We start from the raw sequence: 19,175 nt of genomic DNA, 5'->3' as shown, positions 1-19,175 counted from the left end.
TATTGGACCCAGAAAATGACTCCCTTTCTGATTTTCTTTGCAGACAGAAACCACATGATTTGAAAAGCATCCCTTCTCAGCCTAGACACCTGAAAAGCACGTGAACCTGATTTCATCCCGGCTGTACTATTAGGAAAATGCTCCACTGAGGTTGCTCCAGTTCTCTCCAAACTTAAAAAAAATGCCTTAACGAATCATGCTTTCCTGACTGCTGGAAAACTGCTCCTTGTGCACCAGTTTACAAGAATTCTGGCAAAAGAACAGACCAAGTTAATTATCGCCCCATTAGCCTCCTCCGTCTTTTCGGCAAAATATTTGAGTCCATAATTAATCAAGTCAACCACCTTACATATGCTAAATTTCTGTCCGACGATCAATATGGATTTAGGTAAACCCGTTCTATTGCCGATATTCTAACTGTAATCTCTGAATATATATACTATGCACTGGATAAGGCAGAGAAGGGGAGGGCTGTAACCCTAGATATATTTAAGCCTTTTTGACAGAGTATGGCACAGTTGTCTTCTCAGGAAAATCAGATCCTATGTATTACTGGACGAATACTTAAAATTATTAATACTTTCTTAAATAAGAGAAGAATTCAGGTTGTCCTTGATAGTCGTACATCCAAACAATATGATATAAATGTGGGTGTACCTCAGGGGTTGATCCTAAGACCTTTATTATTCCTTATATTCTTAAATGACACCCCTCATAAAATAGTCTCTGAGATGGATATATTTTCTGATGAGACCACGCTCTATAACAGGCATGAGAGGAAAACGAATGAACACATATCAGGGGTAATGGTGTAAACCCCAGAGGAAAACCTCCCATCTGTAGAAGAATAGAGTCAAAAATGGATGGTAACGTTCAATGCTGACAAGATTAAACTCGTCTCCTTCAATAATTACAAGAAACCTTCTCAACCACCAATAGCTAAAGATACATTGCCTGAAAGTACTTTGTTCAAACTCTTCAGCTTAACGCTCACAGGTAGCATGAGTTGGAACAGATACATCGAGGATATTGCCAGGGCTGCTATGAGGAAGGTGTGCTTTCTCTACCGTGCTAGAAAGTTACTTACACCTGAAAGTATTTTGTACCTCTATAAGGCCACCATTCGCCCATGTATGGGGTATTTTTGTCACATTTGGGCTGGTGCATCTGCTACTAGTCTCTCACTCTTGGACAGGGTTCAAAAGAGAGTCGCCAACCTGATAGGTCTTGAACTGTCATCTCAACTTCAACCTCTGTCCCATCGACGAAATGTTGCATCCCTCTGCCTGTTTTACAAGTATTTTAATGGTGGATGATCTGACGATCTACAAGCTCTTGTATCCCCTCTACGTAAATACCCCCGACAAACCAGGCAAGCAGCAAAGTCCCACTCCTACTCAGTAGAGATCCCTCGAGGTAAGAAAGTCTTCTACACTAAGTTTTTGTCCCAGAACTGCTAGACTTTGGAATTCCTTTCCGGATTCCTACATCCCTAACTACACTGCTATGCAGAAGTTCAAGTGTAATGTGAACAAACATCTTGCTGTTCAATTCCCTACGAAGTATTCCTGCAACTTAGACCCCTGATAGTAGCCTCTTACATCAAAGTGGCACTGTGCCTTGTTTGGGGTGAAAATGTAATTTTTAAAAAAAATTAGAAAAAAAAAATTAGAATTGATTTTTTAATGGAAATCACTCCAGACAGTGTATCAAGCCACTTGATGTAAGGAGCTAAAATATACATGTACTGCATCGGAATTCTCCAGCATCTCAATTGTTATACACTTCTTGCATATAAACTGGTTAGCCTCTCTCAATCTATCTGTAATGCAACTGCCCATCATTGTGATAGAGGAGAGTGACAACATAGTTGGGCTAGAGCTATGCAGTCTGGAATACCAGTTCCCAGCAGACCATTCATGCTGGATAAGACCAGAATCCGTCATCTTCTGGTCGTCTTAGCCTTTGTGTGTAGCAAGCAAGGATGTTTCACATGCGGAACTACATATCAATGTGGTTATCTCAACGATAATATCTATTTAAAAAATCCCTAGACTTTGAGCTCTGAATTGGGACAAAATTAAAAACTGTTCGCAGAAGGACCTCTCCTTCGCCGAACAAGAACAGAAAAGACACAGTGTAGCTTCAGGACAAATACTACACGTTGTTCCTAGCCAAAAGGCTGAAATAGGAGCACGTCAGAGATATTGAGAATTTTGCACGTCGTATCCATGTGTGCTTATCATTGATTTGCATGAAAACAACGACTGTTGGACATTCCTAACTTAAACTTGGTGGACAAGTCAGGCATAGACTGAAGTTCATTTGCGCAAATTATAGTTGGATTTTTATGGAAATCTTTTCAAGCAAGGCGTGAAGTCACTTGATGTAAAAAGTTAAAAAGAACAAAAGATAATTATCGCAAAGAGCGGAGACGTTTATTGAGTTTAGTCTTGAAACGATCAAGGCTACAGATAGGGGGCAAACAGTCATCAAGAAATAAGCTACTGGAAAAGAGTTGTTCATTTTGTAACCTCGAACTGCTTTTGTTGTATATTTTGGGTACTAAAAAGGGATCTGTTGTGTAATGTGTACCATATCACCATATGCCGATATGTGTACTTTGGGCTAAATGTCTATGGTGGTTCTTCACTATCTGAAGCCTAAGTTATGTTGTTGCTGCCTATTTATGTCCCAATGCTATGATCGTCTAAATCTTCATATGTGTGTGTGGGGGGGGGTTAATACATGTATTTTGAACATACCTTAGTTTCATGCATCATTGAACTTGTTCACTTGGAATTCATATTGTTCGTGGAGGAGAGGCTGGAACCTGTTTGGACGAATATCCATTCACTTCCAAGAACGCTGATTGGTTTTATATAGTTTTTATTCACTTTCTAGGCGTCGATCGCAGAAGAATGGAAAGTGAATATCTTTGCGTGAGGGGTTGATTCTAGGTCTCAATTCCAAGACACGTCCGTTCTCTCCCCAGTGAAGGGGAGGGGGACGACCTGTTAAACCGTCCGCTCTGCTCAACGTCCAAACTCCAACTCCAGTTATTCTTCTCAGCTAACTAGAACGACGTAAGATACATGTACTTCCGTCAGCTGACAAGATACTTCCGGCAAACTTGTCTATGATATGATTTTACCATATTTTACAGATTTTCAACATTCTTCACACTCATCTCCCGTCCATCTTTCCAGTTAAATAGATAGATCGAGATGGATGGATAGAGAAATAGATAGATAACTAGATCAAGAGATATATCGATAATACGCATAGATAAATAGATAGATCGATAGAGAGATTAATAGCTAACAAATACTTTCTTGTGATCGATCTACTACATAACACATTTTGTCTCATCAATGTTGGGTCAATCATCATCTCCTCAATGATATCCTTTATTTGAGATGGATTATAAAATAAATCCTTAAAATGTTCGGTCCATCGCTTCATACTGCCGTCAGTATCATTTTAAACAAAGGTAGAACTATCTTTAGCTTTCGTGTATAACATTGTTGGATATGTGGGCCAAAAGCTTGTCTGAATATTTGCGGTCATAAGTTCCGATGACATTTTTGCTCACCACTTGTTCTTCATTTGATGTGTTTCATACCAAGGCCAAAGCAAGATCGAAATTGCCACAAAAGTTAATGATTATGTAGATAATTGAAAAAGATTTGGTTTTATGAAATGTTTATTATTTCAAATTAGTGAGGAGACCCGCCGTTACCCGGGAGTGAATAAAAATCAACGAATGTTCTATGCTTCCAATATTTGTATTATCATAAAAATCAATGAAATCGCCCATTTTTCAATCAAATCGATTGATTGCCAGCTCTAGTTAGGGGCCCACCGTGGTGCGCTTGAAGAAACATCACAGTCTACAATACATTATAGTTTACTTTAGCTTCATATATTAATTTATGTGATTAAATGAAGCAATCATATATATATATATATATATATATATATATATATATATATATATATTGTGTATATGTGCGATATTAGATTATCAGATAAAGAGATGGATCGTACATGAATTAGCCTAAGAACATTAGTATTAATTTGGTTTCCCCTGAGGTAATCTTTAAGTCTGAAACTTAATCAGCATCTCTTTACTGAAAAGCGTCGTCGATCTTATTTCATTCTGTACTTAATTCTTCTAATGATTATAACGTTATTACCGATTCCTTCAGGATAAGTAAACCTCTCTTTTTTTGTTTTTGTACATTAAATTGAAATTGGATTGCTAGAATTGAAATCAACATCTGAGTTGATTACCCTCAGGGATGAATCCTGGTTGTCGAGGTCGTCGGAATGTCACTCATCTCTTTTGTCACCTCTCTCTTCCTCTAGATGACATTCACAAGTTGGATTAAATAAATGGGATTGGAAAATGCTAATATCATTTGAACTGAAAATTGGATCAGACTTAAATTCTTTAGAGATTTTGGATTGTATGAAGCAGTTTTTTTCTTTTGTTCTCCTTCCCACTGAACTTGTATTTAACTACGCCTACGAAAATCTGATAAGCTTCATAATGATAGTGATGCTGCTGCTGGTGATGATGAATGTGATAACGACGATCATCATGATGATCATCATCATAATGATGATGCTGCTGGTTGTGGTGACGATGACGATAATGACGAGGAGCATCATCATCATAGTCATCATCGTCTTCGTCGACATAATCATCATCGTCGTCATCATCATCATCATGATCATCGTCATTATCATCATTTTCGCTGTCATCGTCATCATCACCACCATAATGGTCGTGGGCGTCACCATCATCATTATCATCGTCGTCATCGTGATCATCATCATCATTGCCATCATCATCATCGTTATCGTCATCGTCATCATCATCATCATCATCATCATCATCATCATCATCATCACAATAATTGGCATCGTCGTCATCATCATCATCATCATCACCATAATCGTCATCAGCATCATCATCGTCATAATCGTCATCATCATCACTATCTTTATCATCAACATCACCATCGTCATCATCATCATCATAATCATTGTCGTTGTAATCATCATCATCGTCTTCGTTGTCGTCATCATCATCATCGTCATCATAATTATGTAGACTTTGTATATATATATATATATATATATAGATATATATACATTTAATAATAAATACACATTTTTTCTTTAAATATATGTATATATATACATATACATATATATATACATATATGCATAAATATATATATATATATATATATATATATAAAAGTGAACGTGTGTGTGTGTGTGTGTGTGTCTGTGTACATTTCCCTTCGCAATAACTCTGTCAATTTTAAGCCTACAGATTCGAAATTTGATATACAGGGTACTGAGATTTGAGAAAATCGATGTGATTGGTTTTCGGACAGAAATTTGGCGATTAAGGGGTCAAAGTTCAACGATTTAACCTTTGAGAACTCTACCAAACTCCTCCTACAATTTCAGGTCTAAACACGTGAAATTTTAGATATAGGTTCCTTGGAAATGAATCTAACTTATTTGAACCCTAAACAATAAATTTTAAGGAATCATAATAGGGGTCAAAGTTAAAAAAATTTACCTTTTTTTTTTGATCAGCATACACCTTTCAGCTAGATTGACTCTTAATGTTGTTTCAATAGAATGCAAAATATTGATCTCGGGGAAATATTACTAGAGTAATTTATTCCCACGTTGGTGTACGCAAAATGATTACGATTTTTAACTGAAATTCCTTTAATGCATAGACAAACGAGTAATAAAATACCAGAGAAGTAAATAAGCTCATCTCCTTTAACAATTACAAGAATCCTCTTCGACCACCGATATCCATGACAAATAACACCTACCTGATGGAGTACTGCTACCACATCTGGGCAGGAGCTGCTAAAAACAGCCTATCCTGCCTTGACAGAGTACAAAATAGACTTCGTGGCTTAGTGGGGGATGCCCTTTTCTCTACCCTGCAACCTCTCTCCCACAGAAGAGATGTTGAGGGCCTGTCTTTGTTTTATCACTTCTTCCATAGCAAGTGCTCGTCTGAGCTCCAATCCCTGGTCACCCCTCGCTAATCTTTTATAATAAACACCCGTCTAGCTGAAACCACTGTAAAAAATTTTCCCCACTCTTTAACTGTGCCAAAACCAAAATATAGATTCCATGAACAAAGCTTTCTTATAAGTGCACGCCAGTGGAACTCTCTTCCGTCTGCCTGTTTCCCCCCTGACTACAACTAAGATGTCTTCAAGTCCAACATTAACAAATTCCTGGTGAGCCACCCCCTTAAGTAAGACACTTTGTCAAATCTCCAATACTAATGATTACTACGACACTATCCCATTGATTACTGTACACGCAATAACCCTTATCCCCGAGTGGCTTCCGGGCCTTGATAAGCAGTGGCTTCAATGTAAAATAAAAAAAAAATTCTTCCTTCAAACTCCTCGGCTAAACATTCCTGGACAATATGAACTGGAACAAATACATTGAGGACATTGCAAAGGCTGCTGCAAATAAGATGGGTTCCCTCTACAATGCTAGAAGACTACTCACACTTAGAATATCCTGTGCCTCTATCTTATTTTTATTTTCCTTATATTTCTTACATTTTAATTATTTATCATTATTCTATAATTCTTACTTTTAATATCTGTATATCCCACATTCCTTTACATTTTTATCCCCTTATTCTACCGTCTGTTTATCCTGTATCTTATTCATTTAAAAACAAATTTCTATAGTGTATCCTTTAATATTTATCTCCTCACATTTATTATTTCACTATTATTCCTAATAATTTATATCTCTTTCAAGTACTGTTTAAATTTCACATACCCTTCTAAAATATACCGACATAGCATAAACCCCATATTTCTTGTAAACCTTTTCCATAGCTATAACCTTTTGATACATATTAAACGAGCATCTTCTTGCGATTAACTTACTCTATATTCTCCCCGAGAGTTTAATCACATACATTGTCCACACATATTAAACTCACCATGACAAATATGCTATACACCTACCTGCATTAGATAATAACAGCTATACTCCTCCTATATCAAAAAGATAAATTTAGTTCCTCCCCAAACAGTCTCAATATTTTATTTCGCTCCTAATGTAACTATCACTAGATCTCGCATCCCTATCATGTTATCTAGCATCTTCTCTTCTGATGAGAAGCATTAGGCTTCGAAATACCATGGTATAAAGAGTTCTCACTTACCCTACACCCTTAATTGATGTATATAAAATTATTGAATAAATGAATATATATATATATATATATATATATATATTATATCGTCATTTTTTTTCTTTATTGATTCTTCTGTCTGTCTTCATGTCTGTCTGTCTGTCTCTTTTTGTCTGTCTCTATCTCTCTCTTTCTCTCTCTATATATAAGGAACTACTGTGATAGTGGCCATATTTATTGAGAAGGAAAGCTTTATTGGAGTTTTTCAACAAGATATTTATTCAAATTACATTTAAATTTCTGCACGTTGGTACAGTCGGGGAAACAGGTAAAAGGGGGTGGATTTCAAAGGCAAGCGGATTGAAAAGTGAAGCTATCCGAGTAGACAATGTTCTAATATCTGACGTCTTGTACAGTGAAAGGGTGGGATTTTGTTGATAGCAGGTTGGGTCGATGATATTTACATTAAGACGGTTGAAGTGCAGCAAGTTCCACGAAGCACATTCCACGGAAGGACTTGTTAATCAAGCACTAGGATGTAACACTGTAGTGATGCAAGAGAGTCTGGGACTTACCATACAGTGCGAAACATATTAGGTTAGAATAGTCTTTTTATTTGCACCCTCTCCAAGTATTCGAAGCAAGCTGTGGCTGCATCAGCCTAGACCTGGCAACAACAACCCCTATACATGCAATAAATGGATAGACAAAATTCAGTAAGAAAATTTAAAGACATATCCCTAATTTCCGAAGCAAGATAGCAATGGATGCAGTGTTCACTGTATGTATTCCTTTGTATTAGTCAGTCGACATTAAAAAGAGAGATTGTAGGATATTTCTATCACAACAATAATACAAAAGAGGTTGATTTACCGTTAAACAGAAGAACCAGACAATGCTAAGTCGTATTGGAAATCTATGGAAAGGATTTAAACGTAAAAGAACTCATCAGTGGACCTCCTCTCCTCAGCAGGAATGGAATAAAATATTCTTTATATCTGACAGCTGTCATAACAAATAAGCAACGCACGAATAAATATTGAACATTATCTATTGATTTGTGTCGAAAACATCTGCTTCCTGTTTATATGCTGATATTGCAATATATATGTGTGTGTGTGTGTGTGTGTGTGTGTGTGTGTGTGTGTGTGTGTTGGTTTTGTTTTATGGCATATCGACCCTTTTAAGTTTATTTAATGCCGAATCCAAAGATTTTGAAGAAATATATTTTAATAGAATATATTTGTTGTTTTCAAGTCGGTTTCTATTTAATCCATAGTTGCGACCCTAACAGGTACTACCATTCCGGTCAGGGTGGACCTAGGAGCAATGGCAATTAAAGGGTACCTCCACACTCCCCAAAGCCTGCAAGCTGGAGCGTCATCACTGGATATAGTTAAGGGCATATCCAGGACCCGTGTGTGTGTGTGTGTGTGTGTGTGTGTGTGTGTGTGTTGAAGGTATTAACATAATAATTATAGTAATAATTATATATATATATATATATACATATATATATATATATATATATATATATATATATAAAAAGCGATGTGTCTGTCGGTCTGTCTGTCTGTCTGTCTCCATATTTTCAAACTCTATCTCATCCGAAACTAAAAGTCGCAGAGCGGCATTAAGGGGCTCAAATAATTGGATTTTTTAGGGACCGTTGTTTTTATGGTTCCTTAGCCGATTTAAATAGTTTTAAGGAGTCAAAACCCTAACCCTAACCCTAACCCGACGGTCAAAATTGAAAAAATCGTTATACATTTTGTACATTCATCTTAGTTTATTTTTAATTTTTAATGTGTTCGTATGTGTGTCATGTTGGTACAGTGGTAACGTCACCAGCTTTAAATGCTACAGTTTCGATTCTAGCAAATGGCATCAAAACAGTTTTCTTTTACTTTGAAATCACAACTCTATAATAATATATACGAAATCTGTACAAATCAAAATATCATATTTAAGCGTATTTTATGCACGGGCAAAGCCGGGCGCTCCCACGCTAATATATATATATATATATATATATATATATATATATATATATACTAGCAAAAGTACCCGTCGTTGACTGGGTTCAAAAACAGCCTGCAGAAAATGGACTCTGATTTATGGAAGTATGATAGGTTATGAAAAGGAAGGGTTGTAAATTTGGGTTGAATTTGGGGATATCAAAACCAAAGCAAAATATGATCAAAGTAAAAATAAAATAGATAAACCCCATAATTTATTATACCATACCTGTTCACACTGAAACACTTATCACAATATTCTGTGGATCTATATTAAAAAACCTTGTTAAACTTTGTGACATATTTCCATTCTATGGAGCTCAGGCACGAACGAACACCCCATAATTTTATTATACCATATTTCTTCAAACTGAAACATAATTATCAAAGTATACTTACGCAGATAGATATGAAAAGTCTTTATTAAAGTTTGTACCTATTTCCATTCTATGGAGGGCAGGCGCGAACGCAGACCCCACAATTTTATTATACCATCTCTATTTAAGTTAAAACATACTTATCAAAGTATTCTTATGTACATCTATATCAAAAACACTTGTAAACATTTTTTTTTAATTCTTAAATTTTTTATTTCCATACTTTATGGACCAGGCGCGAACGCAGACCCCACAATTTTTATGAACCACCATTCTGCCAGATCAAACATACCCATTCCCGTGTCTCGATACATCTTCTATCATTATATGCAATCAGTTTTTTTAAAATAGTCAACCATATAGGAGCCTATTCGTGACCACACACACACACACACACACACACACACACACGCACACACACACACACATTCAGCTTTATATTATAGAAGATATATTTATATATATATATAGTAATTTATGAAGGTATATTATGGCAATTAAGGGACATCGCAGTTGATCTTTTGTAGGCAAAAATGCATTTTAGTGTGACGAATTCCTATGGGGATGAAACATAGAAGCATCTGTGTAGCTTAATTGCTATAAATCTATATTAATAACTCAATACATAGATCTACTAACGTATAAAGCACGGTTGAAAATAGATTTATAAAATATTATATCTTCTTATAAGATTTTATATGGATAAATCGATATATGAGAACGTTTTTAATTACATAAATAGGTTACTACCCGGGGCAAAAAAAAAAAAAAAAAAACTAAATTCGATATCTGGAACGATTTAATTATAGTTTTTTTTAATTTTTTTTTATTTTTAGAGAAGTAATGTTTCATCAAAATTACTGAGATAAAATACTATTTTGTTTTTAGATTTTTCATGGTAAACAGCTGATGATCCCTATAATAATAATAATAATAGGACTAATATAATGGTTTTGGTTTTTTACTCTTTCTCATCCTAGTATTGCAACTCAGACGTAAGTGGCTACTATTTGGGATCATGCCTTAGAAGAGATTGCAGATTCTTCGAATGAAACCAATACAGTGATTTCAAGAGATTAAATAACTCAGAAGCAAAAGAGTTTCCTAACGAAGGAGTTTGGACTAAAAGTTCTTTTTTAATATATTATTTTAATTATTTTTGGAATCCTTTGAGATGAGACTTCACAATTGGTGTATTTATTTTTTTGTGGACTGTTATCGCCATCTTCATAGTTATTGTTCTTTTCACATGCTCCTCATCCTCAACTTTTTTTCCTCAAACAGGACTTCTTAACCTTATTGTCGCCGTCCATATTTATTGGGGTATTTCATTACTAACCAACCTTTTTTTTTTACATAGGCATCACAACTTATCAAGGCCCAGTGGCCACTCGAGGATAAGGGTTAAAGAGTGTACAGTAGCCAATTGGACAATATAGTAATTGTCAGTAATGGAAATTCAGTAAATTTGTTAACTTAAGGGGAACGGCTTATCAAGAACTTGTTTACATTGGACTTGAAGACAACATTATTGTAGTCAGCTGGAAAGCAGGAAAACGGAAGACAGTTCCACAGGCGTTCAGTTCTGAGAAAGAAGCTTTGTTCATCGAATCTACGTTCAGGTTTAGGGACAGATAAGGAATGGGGGGAATTATTGATAGTGTTTCCAGCTAGACGAGTGTTTCTTGTGAAAGTTTGGCGAGAAGAGACCATAGATTGAAGCTCAGTCGAGCACTTACCATGAAAATAACGATAAAGCAAAGACAAACTCGCAACATCTCTTCTGTGAGAAAAAGGTTGCAGAGAAGAAAAAAGGGCATCTCCTATGAGGCTATGAAGTCTATTTTGAACTCTATCAAGGCAGGACAAGTCCTTTCTAGCAGCTCCTGCCCAGATGTGGCAGCAGTACTCGATCCTTGGAAGAACTTGGCTCTTATATTGCACCAGCAGTGAGATATCTACTGGATCAATAGAAGGATCCCACCATTTTTCCAGTGGCTTTGGCAACAGATTTGATGTACGTCTTCCATTTCAGATCAGGAATAAAGGTCAAGCTTAGAAGCTTGTCAAAACATGAGGCCTCCCAAGACGAGAGCTATTCATTTCAATTGATGCCAGATGAGAATCAGACCCTTGATGATGTAAAGATAGAAGCTTGGTTTTAGATACATTAAAAGCAACCAGCCACTCCTTTCCCCATTGTAATACGTGCTCAAGATCAGAGGAGAGAGAATCAGAGAGAACTTGATCATTTATGGTCTTAGGTGTGCTACCATAGATAGTAGTGTCATCAGCATAAATTTCTACGAATGATGTAAGGATGTGATTTGGAAGATCATTAATGTAAATCAGGAAGAGAGTTAGGCCCAGGATGGAACCCTGGGGGACTCCAGCATTAATACTGTGAGTTTCTGATTTCTGCCCATCAACTACTACTCTTATGAATCTATCAGAAAGAAATGATTTGATAATTGATAAAACATTTCCAGCTATACCATAGCTGGAGATCTTGTGAAGTAAACCTGTATGCCATACTCTATCAAAGGCTTTTGATATGTCAAGAGCAATTGCCCTGGAAAGTTTGCCTCCGTCGAGAGATTCGCTAATCTAATGAGATATAACTGTAAGCACATCTGATGTAGATCTAGCAGAACGGAAACCATATTGCCTGTCACTAAGAAGGTTATTTTTGCTGAGGTGGTTGATTACTTCTCTATTTAATATGGATTCTAGCAACTTACTCATGACGCACCACCTTCTTTTTTTCATTCCTATTTTATTAACACGTTGAAGAAGATGATTTAATACATGTTAGAACAAATTGAGCATGCGGGGTCCCCATCCAGCAAATGGAAAAGAAGCAAATAGCTAGCAGACAAAGCAACATTAGACGAGCTCGTGGTTCCATTTACCCACTCTCCTGTCCACCCTCTGTTTCTAGTTTGACGCACGCACATGCACACAAGGCAATAAAAAAGAAAATAATATTTTTTATGTTTTTATAAAAAAAAAAAGTCGACCGGCGTGCGTGCCACAAAAATATGGGAGTGTGAAACATTCGTTGATCATCATCATTCAATCCCGGGGAACGTCGGCTCACCATGCTACTTTCTGTTTTACAAAGCTTGACAAAACAAAGGCTAACCTTTTTAAAACTTAGGCGTGACCGACGAACTTTTAAAATGGGCGGACAAAGCTTGTTATAGTTTTACTAGGACGTATCAAAATATATGATAGAAAATAAGTGTTAGAAAAAAAATTGGCTAATCAAAACACAAAAAGATATTTCATTTTCTTTTTATTCGTTCGGTATGAAGAAAGAGAATCGACATCAAGTCTTGGGATGAAATTAATGAGAGTCGAATAAGCAAAACACCAACAAAAGGCAAAGAAAACAATTAGATCACCTTCCCTTCCCTACCTGGTCAAGCAATTTAGAATTGACGATTGGTTGGCAGGAATTGTCAGGAATAATAATTAAAGGTTCTCAAGCTAATGATGATACTCTCAATCCAAACAGGCTCGCGCGGATATAATCCTGACCCGCAGACAATCTGCAGTTCGCGCCAAATCATTTCAGGAAACTTTTCACAATCTGGTGGCACCCAATTCCATAATTGCTTTCTTTTCTTCTTCTTTTTTTTTTAAGCATAAATCAATCTTTTTCTTGTCACCGTTTCAGAAATAGTGTGTGATCAGTTTTATGGATATTGTCACGGACTATGCAATCGGCAAGTAAATGCATAATTGCTTTTAATTCTTAAAGTAAGAAAAATTTTAGGCACAGGTGCAAGAGTAATTTTCTGGCAGCTGGTGAGCCGCACCTTGTTATAATCAGTCCAAAAATCACGACAGGAAACTTGATAATCATACTGATATCAGACTAGTTTAATTGGAAGCTAAAAGGTGACCATGTGCGTAGCACGGCCTCAATTTCTTTACACTATATGTGCTGGTCTTATTTTGTTTTAGGTCTATATCTTATTTAGATTAGACGCAACCCTAGTCATGGCTTCATATGAGAAGTTCAAGTAGCAGTCACAGTGTTTAATGCAAATAATGACTCATCTGCATCAAATATAATGTTGAATAGCTGAACTGTTTACGTTTCTAACAAGCATTGTTGGTTCAGAGGTATGGTAAGTGTATAAGTGGTGGAGTAGGGCTACGGTTAGGTAGATGTATAATTAATGCGTTCGGGTTAGATTTAAATAGATGTATAATTAAAGCATTACAGTTAGGGCTACGGTTAGGTAGATGTATAATTAATGCGTTCGGGTTAGATTTGAATAGATGTATAATTAAAGCATTACAGTTAGGGCTACGGTTAGGTAGATGTATAATTAATGCGTTCGGGTTAGATTTAAATAGATGTATACTTAAAGCATTAAAGTTAGGGCTACGGTTAGGTAGATGTATAATTAATGCGTTTGGGTTAGATTTAAATAGATGTATAATTAAAGCATTAAAGTTAGGGCTACGATTAGGTAGATGTATAATTAATGCGTTCGGGTTAGATTTAAATAGCTGTATAATTAAAGCATTAAAGTTAGGGCTACGGTTAGGTAGATGTATAATTAATGCGTTCGGGTTAGATTTAAATATATGTATAATTAAAGCATTAAAGTTAGGGCTACGGTTAGGTAGATGTATAATTAATGCGTTCGGGTTAGATTTAAATAGATGTATACTTAAAGCATTAAAGTTAGGGCTACGGTTAGGTAGATGCATAATTAATGCGTTCGGGTTAGATTTAAATAGCTGTATAATTAAAGCATTAAAGTTAGGGCTACGGTTAGGTAGATGCATAATTAATGCGTTCGGGTTAGATTTAAATAGATGTATAATTAAAGCATTAAAGTTAGGGTTGATTAGGTAAATATCTGATAGGGTTAGGATTAGGTAGGTGTACAATTAGATGATTCGGGTTAGGGTTAGGTAGGTGTATAATTAATGGGTCAGGGTTAGGTGGGTGTATAATTAATGGGTTAGTTGTTGCGTTTATACGTTATCACAATCGGATAGTCCAACAAAACAAGTTTTTTTCAAAGCAAAAACAAAAATATTCAGCTCAAATCAGCGTATCTTCTATAATATGTATAAATCTCACCTGTCTGTTTAAATGTATGTATGTATGTCTGCCTTAACCTTAAAGCGACGGATTTTCATGAGATTTATATTGTTTTGAAGCTCGACTCTTTGGACGACAAATAGCGAAAAATTGGCTAAAAGCATTTATTTCTTCACCCTCAACTGGACACTTTTTCTACAGGGAGGGGTCACTTTTTTCGCGCCTCTTTTTGATTGACTAGCCTTAATTTAAACCTTCGCCACTTCCGGTTTGGCGATTGCCGCAACGGCAAATATGTCACTTTTTTTACGTTCTTTTCCTCCTTCGTGGCCTTGGTTCGAGCCTACCTACTACCACTTGCTTTTTTTTGTTGTTTTTGTTTGTTTTGTTTTTGCTCAACACACACCTCCAAACACCCGGGTAACGCCGGGCACCCAGGCTATTCTTATATAATCTATAACGTTATCTTGTAAATTTGTCAAAGTTAGAACAAAATATTCTGTAAAAATGGCACATCGACTTTTGTTTCTGTGAAGAAGTGACTATAGTCAGAACAGGTAAGAGCAACGTATTTTCCTTATAGTGCTGAATTCTTAACTGATTAAAAGTTGTTTTTTTATAAGCGTTTTTTTTTAGTTACTGGATTCATGTGCAAGGTTAGAATAATGTTTTTATTTTCTTCGTTTAATGTTATTTCTTGGGTTGATCGATTGATTTGGATGATCGATATCACTCTTTGCGAAAAGTGTCCGATTGTGTGATTGTGTGGTCAACAAAATCACGTGACAAGCCATCCTGACAAGCCATCATGACAAGCCACCCTGTAAAGGGAGAGAACTTGAATGCCTACTAGACACTATCCTCGAGTGTCTAAGGTCTCTCTGTACAGGGGTTTGTCAGAACAATCTGACATGAGGATACTTTTTCCATAGAAGTAAACCCTGACCAAATATTCAAAATCACATAGTATTCGCTGCTCCTCACGATGGCTAATCCACAGCTTTGACGATGGATGGTGCACCTTCTCCAAGTGATGTTACCTCAAGTAACAGCACGAAACTGGATACTCCACCAGACTAGATAAATTCTTGTCCTGGAATTCAGTAAGACCAAGAGACCAAAATAAAAGATATAATACAATGTATAAAAATGGTTAATTGAGGAGAGGAAAATTATGTTCTCAACTTCTTTATTAACTCAGTGTTTGAGAAATAAAGAACTTTAATGAAACATTCGAATATCTATGTATCTCATATAGACTTCAAGTGTTAGCCCCAGGCCCCTTGATTTCTGAGAATTTCGACTGAAGTAAAATAAAAATAAAGGTTTTCAGATTTTCAAGCTACATCGCAAAAAGTCAATTTATTTCGCAATTTCACCGTAAGTGCTATTGCTTCTCTTTTTGACCTGACCAGTATTTATTTTCTTTTATGACTTGAGATCTTCTCGACACTTCTGACTAGCCAATTGTCATTTGTTATTGTTGCACCATGTTATTGGCAGCATTATTACATACGTCGTTACAGTTTATTCTAAAAAAAATTACTTAGACCAGCCCAGTGCATCTGCATATTTTGTTAACAAACATCGTCGACTAACAAAAGTAATTTGAAAACAGTAGTCATTAATTTTAATTTGCCGACTAATGGTCGAGACTAAGACGAAATAAAAAGAAAAAAAACGTAAATTTCAATGATTTAATGTCTCAAACAATCTTAGTTATAATCTCAATGACGCAATACCAACTTTATAATCCTGTTGCTGGCAGACTATTTTACTGGGCGGCCAACAGATGATTCTGTGCACAGCACATCACCAATTTGTTTACGCTGAACCTGATATTATGTGTCTCAATTATTTAAATGAAGATTGGTTATTCGTATTATTTGGATTAATCGGACTACTGTTTTCATCTTGAGTGTCATTTTCGCAACGTTTCTGTCGATGTAACTGTTGGTTAAAGTTAAAAGAAAGTGTGCGTCGGGCGGGGTCGGGCGAGAAAGAGAGAGATCAAAGATGGCGCCCGTAGTTTTATGAACTGTGGTCTCGTAAAGTCTCGCGAAATCACGCCGCACACACACAAATGAAGAGAATTACAGGCTGTATAAAAGCACCTTGAGTCGAGAAGTACGGCAGTGAATCCGTGTCTTTGACGATTGTCGGTGCTAGTCACATTGTTGGATTTCAAGCCACACTTTTTTTGGCCCGTTGCTACGATTTTTCTCGAGTTGAGACCAGAAGAACAGTAACCTTTGAACTTCTTAAGGTATATCTTGTCGAACTCGGGAATGTTTCTGTCGAACTCTCTCCAGTCATGGCTGACGGAACAAGAGTATGCTACCCCCGTGAAGTAAATAAAGGCTTCCATTCCGAAATTCTGTTCAAATTCTTGATTTCGACAGAAACATTCCCGAGTTTGATAAGATACACCTAAAAAAGGTTGGAAGTTACATCAACCGAAACGTTGTGAAAAAGTTACTCAAGATGAGAGCAATAGTCTGATGAATCCAAATAATATTTAATATGACGGGGGGTCTCCCTTTATTTTGAGATTATATCTTATTTTGCTTATATGTAATCCTAGTTGTGGCTTCATAGACAACTTCAAGTGACAGTCGTGCTGCTAAATCTAAGTAAATCCATTTCCATCGCAGAAAAAGTTGAACTGCTAAAAGCGATTGCAGGATATGCAGGTGTATAATTAGTGAGTTAGGGAGAGTAAACTATTATTCAGATGAAATCGAACAGTTCGACAAAACGGTAAAATCCAGCAAGGCTTTGGAACTAAGGGTGCCAAGAATCTGTTCTGCACTTGTATTATGGTAATAGAACAGCTGTATTGCTGTAGTATCCTCGGTGTAAATTCAATGAAACCCTGGTATTTGTCAAAAAGTGTACATGACAAGAAGAGCATTATTATAATATAATTTTCGTTTTTTATACAAACATTATTTCCTACATACATACATAATTTATTTGAAATTTCCTTAGAAATCTAACATATTCAACTCAAATCTTACAATGAAATGAAATGAAAAACTACAGCAGTTTCGTTGTTCTTTTGTACCGTGAACACCGAATTTCCATACATAGACATTATTGGCTCCATATGTGCATACATGTTTCAGTTGCGATTTCCTTAGAAATCCATCTTCGGTTAAAATCTTACAATGGAATGAAATGAAAAACTGAAGCAGTTTCTTTGTTCTCTAGCACATTGCGCATCGGATTTTCTTAAACAAACATCATTGGCTACATATATGCATACATGGTTCAGTTCCGATTTCCTTAAATGTCCGCTCTAGCTCGACTGGAATCTGATGTAAACCATCGGAATTTGTTGAGTGCTGATCAAGTTCATTAGCCAATTAAAAAGTGATAATAAACGCGCTTAGCCAATAAAAAGCAAAGTAGACGACTTTTGATAAATCGTAAGAAAAAAACTTCAGTTTTTAATTTTAATCAGTAATGGAAACTGAGCCCACGCTGATGAATTTAAGGAGCTTAAATAAATGATTACATACGGCGAAGGAAGTCATAGACCTTTACATACATGTTTTAGTTGCGATTTCTTTAGAGATCCAACATTTTCGGGTCAGATCTTACGATAAAATGAAATGAAAAACTGAAGCAGCTTCATTGTTGAATTTGTCTCAATGATGTTTGATTTCTAAGGAAATTTTAACAGAAACATGTATGTATATATGTAGCCAAAAATTTTTCTATAATTTTTTTAATGGGGAATCAGGCTTAAAAACTTACCTCTGTGCCATAGTGAACTCTTGCTGGATTCCAATCAGCAATGACGCGAACCTTTTGGAAAAAAAAAAAACGAAAAATAAAAGAAAATTATTTCTCATGAGTAACATATCCATTTATTTATTGCTTTTTTGCTTGGTTTTTATGGAAGTAGATCCAGACAATGCATGAAGCCATTTGATGAAAGGAGCTAATCATAACCATAAAAAAGAGAGAGGAAAGTAGAATCATGGAATACTGTTGCCACATCTGGGCAGGAGCTGCTAGAAAGGACTTGTCCTGCCTTGATAGAGTTCAAAATAGACTTCGTGGCCTCGTAGGAGATGTCCTTTTCTCTTCCTTGCAACCTCTATCTCACAGAAGAGATGTTGCGAGTTTGTCTCTGATGTATCGTTATTTTCATGGAAAGTGTTCAACTGAGCTTCAATCTATGGTCCCCCCTCGCAAAACTTTCACAAGAAACACTCGTCTAGCTGTAAACACTATCAATAATTCCCCCCACTCTTTATCTGTGCCTAAACCTAAACGTAGATTCCATGAACAAAGCTTCTTTATTAGAACTGCACGCCTGTGGAATTGTCTTCCGTTTTCCTGCTTTCCGGCTGACTACAATATGGTTGTCTTCAAGTCTAACGTAAATAAGTTCTTGATGAGCCGTTCCATATAAGTTATCAAGTTTAACAAATTTTCATTACTAATGATTATTATATTGTCCAATTTCTACTGTACAC

At 36.1% G+C, this 19,175-nt stretch overlaps 1 protein-coding gene across 1 annotated transcript in view; it reads right to left on the bottom strand.

Moving 5' to 3' along the window:
• LOC145263078 (coiled-coil domain-containing protein 148-like) overlaps positions 1–19,175 on the bottom strand; it is a 415,858-nt gene that overhangs the window by 180,795 nt on the left and 215,888 nt on the right. Inside the window, exon 11 of the mRNA XM_080119947.1 lies at positions 18,448–18,498. Coding sequence (XP_079976073.1) covers positions 18,448–18,498 — 51 coding nt within the window. The remainder of the gene's footprint in view (positions 1–18,447; positions 18,499–19,175) is intronic.

Source organism: Euprymna scolopes, chromosome 38 (assembly GCF_053919585.1).
Source record: "Euprymna scolopes isolate OS-2025 chromosome 38, ASM5391958v1, whole genome shotgun sequence".
NCBI classification, from domain to species: domain Eukaryota; kingdom Metazoa; phylum Mollusca; class Cephalopoda; order Sepiida; family Sepiolidae; genus Euprymna; species Euprymna scolopes.
This window is presented reverse-complemented; position numbering and strand designations above follow the sequence as displayed.